This window comes from Chiloscyllium plagiosum, chromosome 21 (assembly GCF_004010195.1).
Source record: "Chiloscyllium plagiosum isolate BGI_BamShark_2017 chromosome 21, ASM401019v2, whole genome shotgun sequence".
NCBI lineage: Eukaryota > Metazoa > Chordata > Chondrichthyes > Orectolobiformes > Hemiscylliidae > Chiloscyllium > Chiloscyllium plagiosum.
In genome coordinates, this window is record NC_057730.1 from 15798227 (window position 1) to 15805936 (window position 7710).

The window sequence follows — 7710 nt, forward strand, 5'->3', positions numbered from 1 at the left end:
AGTGGGGGGTGGTGAGAGTGAGGGGGTAGGGGCGGGAGAGGGAGGGGGGTAGGGAAGAGGGCGGTAGGGGAGAGGGAGGGAGGTGCCAGAGGAAGTGGTACAGGCAGGTACAGTTACAACATTTAAAAAGCATCTGGATGGGTATATGAATAGGAAGAGTTTAGAGGGATATGGTCCAAATGCTGACAAATGAGACTAGATATCTGGTTGGCATGGACGAGTTGGACTGAAGGGTCTGTATCTGTTCTCTATGTTGTATCAGTGCCAGTTGTGAACAGTGCAGTTTAATCTATTTAATTAAGAACGTTTTACAGTGTGATTCGTTACTTAGATTGTGGGATGGACAAACAATAATTAGTAACAAAATGGCACCTTAGATCTGTATTATTTCCAACATCCTCATTTTGTATTGATAATCGTGGATTTGTTCTGCGGATTGTTTTCAAATTGTTTTGCAGATTGGGTGGAACGCCAGCGAGAAAAAAACAAGTTCTATTACTATCACCGTAATTTCAGACGAGTGCCAGATTTGACGGAGTGCACTTTGGGTGATTTCCTCTGTTACTATGAGGCAGAGATGCAGTGGAGAAGAGACTAGTATGTACCTGATTACAAATTTTAAATTTCTGTTGATGTAGATTCTATAATTGGTATTTTACTGGTTATGATTTTTCTGTGAGATAGAAATCGACGTGCAAAATTATTAAAGACAATCTCTGGTGAATGCAATTATGTTCACCTTTTGCACTCATTTCCTCAAAAGTTCCCTTCCAAGCACTATTCTGACTTGAAACTATGATACCATTACTTCACAGTAGCTGAGGTCAAAATCCTTGAACTCCCTCCTTAGTAGCACTGAGTGTCCCTGTCTTCCAGGTGAGAGGAAGATATAAGAGGCAATTTTTTTACACAAAGGATGGTGCACGTATGGAATGAACTTTCTGAGAAAGTGGGGGGTGTGGCCACAATTACAACGTTTAAAAGACGTTTGGAGCAATACATGAAGAGGCAAGGTTTGGAAGGATATGGGCCAGGAGCAGGCAAATGGGACTACTTTAGTTTGGAATTAGGTTTGGCATGGACGAGTTGGACGGAAGGGTCTGTTTCTGTGCTGTATGATTCTGTGACTCCATAAGACTGCTCACTCATCACCTTATTAGAATGCACGACAAATGCTGACCTATCTAGCGAGTCCCACATCCTATTAAAGAGTAAAAACAAACAAAAAGACCTGCACTTTGATCCTCAATATGTTGGGTCAAGATTGTCTGTGTTCCACCTCAATTTTCAGATGCAGGCCTCCAAAATGTCTGCTTTTGACATTTTTGCTTGAAATCAGATTTTACTGTAGATTCTCTTGCACTCATTCAGCTACCACCTCTTGCTTTTCCATCTATCATTTATTTCTTTATCATATTTCTTATTGGCTGTCTTCGTCCATTCCCCTTCTCTCATAAAATGATTCAGCACAGAAGGAGGCTGTTGAATACTTGTACCCTGTCTGTGTATTTGACTTCCAACCCCTATTTACTCTTGGCAGACCTGCAATTCAGATAGTGTTTGGATAGAAACAAAAACAGAAATTGCTGGAAAAGCTCAGCAGGTCAGGCAGCGTCTTTGGAGAGAAACCAGAGTTAATGTTTCGGGTCCAGTGATCTTTCATCCAGTTCTGATGTTTTCCAGCAATTTCTGTTTTCGTTTCTGGTTTCCAGCATCTACAGTTCTTTCAGTGTTTAATTAGTGTTTGGGTAGAATCTGAATGGGGTAGAGCAGTAAAGGGATGTAGTGTAAGGAAAGGTAAGTGATGAAAAGCTTAATAAGAAAGAGGAGAGCACTCATCGATCATGGAGCTGAACAGCACAGAAACAGACCGTCCCTGCTGACCAGATATCCTAAGTTAATCTAGTCCCATTTGCCAGCATTTGGCCTATATCCCTCTAAACCCTTCCTATTCATAATCCCATCCGGATGCCTTTTAAATGTTGTAATTGTACCAGCCTCCACCAGTTCCTCTAGCAGCTCATTCCATACATGCACCTCTCTCTGTGAAAAAGTTGCCCCTTAAGTCCCTTTTAAACCTTTCTCCTCTCACCTTAAATCTATGCTGTCTAGTTTTGGACACTCATACCCTGAGGAAAACACCTTGGCTATTCACCCTAGCCTTGCCTGTCTAGATTTTGTAAACCTCTGTAAGGTCACCCCTCAGACCCTGACGCCTCAGGGAAAACAGCCCCCAGCCTACTCAACCTCTTCCTATAGCTCAAATTCTCCAACCCTGGCAACATCCTTTTAAATCTTTTCTGAATCCTTTCAAGATTCACAACATCCTTCCGACAGGAGGGAGCCCAGAATTACGCACACTATTCCAAAAGTAGCTTAACCAATGTCCTGTACATCAGCAACATGACCTCCTAACTCCTGTACTCAATACTCTGACCAATAAAGGCAAGCATACCAAATGTCGTCTTCACTATCCTATCTACCTGCAACCCTTTAAGTCTACCCCATTATCCATAATGTCATGTCTGATCTATCCCAGACATTAACTCCTATTCCATGCTAGTTCCTCATAACCCTCAACTCCTTGATCTTTCAAAAACTATTGACTTGCTCTTTTAAATATTCTGTGATGTAGCCTCCAGAACCCTCTTAAGTGGAGAATTCAAGACATTTCACTGCCCTTGGGAGAAGGAATTCCTTCACATATCAGTTTTAAAAGAGTGACCCCTTATTCTGTAACTATGACTCCTGATTCAAGAGCTGTCCCCCCTCTTATCGCAATCATTGTGTCAACATCTCTCCTGTCGAGTCCCTCAGAATCATTTCTGTTTCATTAAGAGCAGCTCTTACTCTTCAAAACTCTCCTGAATAAAGCCACAAACAAAAACAGAAATTGCTGGAGAAACTCAGCAGGTCTGGCAACATCTGTGGAAAGAAAGCGGAGTTTACATTTCAAGTCCGGTGACTGTTCTTCACGACGTGCTATCCCATCTATTTTTCTTTCATCAGCACATTTAGATGCATTCTGCCCCTGCGTTACTGATATGGATAGTAAATAATTGAGACTTTAGGACTGATCCTTGTGCCACTCTATTAGCTATATCATTTCAACCTGATAAAGACCCAGTGCATCTGTCTTCTGCGAGTAAACTAACTCTCAATCCATGTTAATGCGTTACCCCCACCCCTCAGTACCGTGAGCCCTTATCTTGTGCAACAACCTTTTGTATTGCACTTTATTGAGTGCCTTCTGGAAATCCAAATGCATTCTGTTTCCTGGTTCCCCTTCATAAACTCCACATATGTCCTCAAAGAACTCTAGAAAACTTTTCAAACAAAATTTCCCTATCACAAAGCCGTGTTAACTCTAATTGCATTAAACTTTCCTAACCATCTAGCTCTTTCTTCCTTAATGATGGAGTCGAGCATTTTTCCAGCAACAGACTTTGAGTCTAATTGGCCTATATTTACTGCATTCTATCTGTCTTCCTTCTTGAACAGAAATGACGCATTAGGCATTTTCCATTGGACTTGAACCCTCCTGTGATCCAGTGAGTCCTGGAATATTTTGGCCAATGTTTCCAGTTTCTCTGCAGCCAGTTCCTTTGGATGTGGGCCATCAGGTCCTGGTGGTCAGCATCACGCTGGTTTTCTTTCCAGTTGCACAAACCTGTGAGGTTCAGGTGCTGCAGTGACTCCTCAGTTGGAAGTCAATGCCATGATCAGGATTGATACACCCATTGCAGAACGTCGAACTGGCTGCATGCATGCACAGCCCTACAGCTTAGAGGGAACAATGCTGATGTCTATCATTAATCCCGTTATTTGTCAAATACATTGTCTTTGATAGAGACTGTTCTATCAACAAGATCTTTCCTCACATTAGCACCTTTCTTATCAGTTATCTTTATAATATTTATATGCTCTTTGCCATGAAGACCAATGTAAAATGTTGTTCTAAATAATCCACCATTTCCCTATTCTGTTTTTGATTCCCTGCTTTCAACGTCCCCCGGTCCCATGCTTGCTTCAGCTTTTATTTATCCATTGTGATATCGTGGTTGCAGCATTTATTACCCATCCCTAATTGCCTTTGGAAAGGTGGTGGTGAACTGCCTTCTTGAATTGCTGCATTTCACGTACTGCAGGTTGGCCCTCCGTGTCCTTGAAGGGGAAATTTCAAGGATTTTGACCCAGCAAAGGAACAGTGATACATTTGTACAAAAGGGTGGTGAGCAGCTTGGAGGGGATTGTGCAGGTTGTGGCATTCCAGTGTAACTACTGTCCTTGACTTTCTAAATGGTGGAGGTTGTGTGTTTGGAAGGTGTTATCCAAGAAACCTTGAAGAATTTCATTAAAAATCACACATCACCAGTTATAATCCAACACATTTATTTGGAAGCACTAGCTTTTGGAGCACTGCTCCTTCATCAGATTTATAACCACCTGACGAAGGAACAGCATTCCGAAAGCTAGTGCTTCCAAATAAATGTGTTGGACTATAACCTGGTGTTGTGATTTTTAAACTTTGTACAGCCCAGTCCAACACCTGCACCTTCAAATCTTGAAGAATTTCTGCAGTGCATCTCGTAGGTAGTGCCATACTGCTGCCACTAAATATCAGTGGTTAAGGTGGCAAAATACATCAAGATAAGATTAGAACTGAGACAATATGCATTTCTGGAATGGCTGAACAGGCCGAGACTTTTTTCTTTCTGTCGACAAGAGAATGCAGTGGAATGACCTGATTGAAGTTCTGTCAGTTTTCTGAAGGTTGTAATAGATTTCACTCATCTGACAGAAGCTTATTTTTCAGTATTTGCCAAGACTGGAATCTCTGAATCAGCAGATCTTTTGCTGTCAAACAGTAGTACTTCCATTTTATTGGTTTGAGTAAACTTGCACTTTCTGTTTTGCAGCAAGGTTGATCAGGAAATTATAAAAATTCTTCAGGAGCGTCTGAGGGCCTGTCAGCAGAGGGAAGGGCACAGCTATGTACAGAATTGTGCTAAGGAGCTCGAACAATTCAAGCAGGGAGCAAAAGGCTACCAATCAAGATGTAAGTCATATTTGAAGACTAATAATTTGTGTAATGTTATGATCAGTTTAGTGTGTAGTAAAGAAAATTGAACTGCATCTTATCTAACAACTCCTTTTAAGCATTTGTTAAGCACTCTTGCATCAGAATCTGAATGTTCTGGCTTCCAGCTCAAATTGTGCACAATAATCACGTCTGACACATCAGTGCAATATTGAGGGAGTGTTGCACATTCAGAAATTCTATCTTCAAGGTAAGTTATAAAATTGAGCCCCGTCTTCCTCCTCCATCCAAATAAATGCATCATTTACTGCTCAAATTACATCACAAAAACATTATCCGAGTACTGCATGTGGAACCTGTTGTGCAAGCTAGCTGCTATGTATCCTTTGTGAGGTAGATAAATGTTGTATTTCTTAATAAGGACATCTTTCGATGAACAAAAACATGGGATGCGGTTGTGTTTGCATAAAATCACATTGAGGTGGATGAACCTTGCTGTTGATTTGCAGTCTAATTTACTACTTTTCTTTTTGCAGATGGTGACTTGGGAGCTTATGCTAGTGGCAGAAAGTGTCTAATGAAACAGAAACATCGAATGATTGAGGAGAGGGAGCAGGCAGCATCTGAAGCATGAACAGGTCCCACCAGAAAGTGATGTTCTTTCAAAATTACTTTTATGACAAACTGTCATCTATAATGTATAGTCTGAATGTGTTCAAATTGTTAAATGCTATATTTCACATGAATGTGACTCCAGCATACGGAACCTTATAAAATAACATGCCATAACTTATAATCTGTTTTGTCCTTTCTTGTGCTTGCTGGATAAAACAAGATTCTTACAACATTGTTAATTAAAAACCTTTGAGAGAAAGTGAGGGCTGCAGAGGCTGGAGATCAGAGCTGAAAATGTGTTGCTGGAAAAGCGCAGTAGGTCAGGCAGCATCCAAGGAACAGGAGAATCGACGTTTCGGGCATAAGCCCTTCTTCAGGAATGAGGAAAGTGTGTCCAGCAGGCTAAGATAAAAGGTAGGGAGGAGGGACTTGGGGGAGGTGCTTTGGAAATGCAATAGGTGGAGGGAGGTCAAGGTGAGGGTGATAGGCCGGAGTGGGGTGGGGGCGGAGAGGTCAGGAAGATGATTGCAGGTTAGGAAGGCGGTGCTGAGTTCGAGGGATTTGACTGAGACAAGGTGGGGGTAGGGGAAATGAGGAAACTGGAGAAATCTGAGTCATCCCTTGTGGTTGGAGGGTTCTCAGGCAGAAGATGAGGCGCTCTTCCTCCAACCGTCGTGTTGCCATGGTCTGGCGATGGAGGAGTCCAAGGGCCTGCATGTCCTTGGTGGAGGGGGAGTTAAAGTGTTGGGCTTACGGGTGGTTGGGTTGGTTGGTCCGGGTGTCCCAGAGGTGTTCTCTGAAACGTTCCGCAAGTAGTCGGCCTGTCTCCCCAATATAGAGAGGTCACATCGGGTGCAGCGGATGGAATAGATGATGTGTGTGGAGGTGCAGGTGAATTTGTGGCGGATATGGAAGTGTCCCTTGGGGCCTTGGAGGGAAGTAAGGGGGGAGGTGTGGGCGCAAGTTTTGCATTTCTTGCGGTTGCAGGGGAAGGTGCCGGGAGTGGAGGTTGGGTTAATGGGGGGTGTGGACCTGACGAGGGAGTCACGGAGGGAGTGGTCTTTTCGGAACGCTGATAGGGGAGGGAGGGAAATATATCACTGGTGGTGGGGTCCGTTTGGAGGTGGCGGAAATGGTGGCAGATGATACGTTGTACATGGAGGTTGGTGGGGTGGTAGGTGAGGACCAGTAGGGTTCTGTCTTGGTGGCAGTTGGAGGGGCGGGGCTCAAGGGCGGAGGAGCGGGAAGTGAAAGAGATGCGGTGGAGGGCATCGTCGACTACATCTGGCAGGAAATTGCGGTCCTTGAAGAAGGCCATCTGGGTTGTACGGTTTTGGAACTGGTCCTCCTGGGAGCAGATGTGGCGGAGACAAAGGAATTGGGAATATGGGATGGCGTTTTTACAGGGGGCAGGGTGGGAGGAAGTGTAGTCTAGGTAGCTGTGGGAGTCGGTCGGTTTATAGTAGATGTCCATGTTGATTCGGTCACCCGAGATAGAAATGGAAATGTCTAGGAAAGGGAGGGAGGAGTCTGAGACGGTCCAGGTGAATTTGAGGTCAGGGTGGATGGTGTTGGTAAATTGGATGAACTGTTCAACCTCCTCATGGGAGCACGAGGCAGCGCCGATACAGTCATCGATGTAGCGGTGGAAAAGGTGGGGGGTGGTGTCAGTGTAGCTGCGGAAGATGGACTGTTCCACATATCCTACGAAGAGGCAGGCATAGCTGGGGCCCATGCTAGTGCCCATGGCTACTCCTTTGGTTTGGAGGAAGTGGGAGGATTGGAAAGAGAAGTTGTTCAGGGAGAGGACCAGTTCAGTCAATCGAAGGAGAGTGTCAGTAGAAGGGTACTGGTTGGTACGGCAGGAAAGGAAGAAGTGGAGGGCTTTAAGTCCTTGGTGATGGGGGATGGAGGTGTACAGGGATTGGATGTCCATGGTGAAGATAAGGCGTTGGGGACCGGGGAAGCGAAAATCATGGAGGAGGTGGAGGGCATGGGTGGTGCCCCGAACGTAGGTGGGGAGTTCTTGGACTAAGGGGGACAGGACCGTGTCG

The 7710-nt window shown here is 44.2% G+C and overlaps 1 protein-coding gene across 1 annotated transcript in view; it reads left to right on the forward strand.

Moving 5' to 3' along the window:
* ndufb10 (NADH:ubiquinone oxidoreductase subunit B10) overlaps positions 1-5834 on the forward strand; it is a 20990-nt gene extending 15156 nt beyond the window's left edge. The window contains exons 2-4 of the mRNA XM_043711321.1: positions 459-597; positions 4920-5059; positions 5578-5834. Coding sequence (XP_043567256.1) covers positions 459-597; positions 4920-5059; positions 5578-5675 — 377 coding nt within the window. The 3' untranslated portion in view covers positions 5676-5834. The remainder of the gene's footprint in view (positions 1-458; positions 598-4919; positions 5060-5577) is intronic.
* Positions 5835-7710: the final 1876 nt, after the last annotated feature.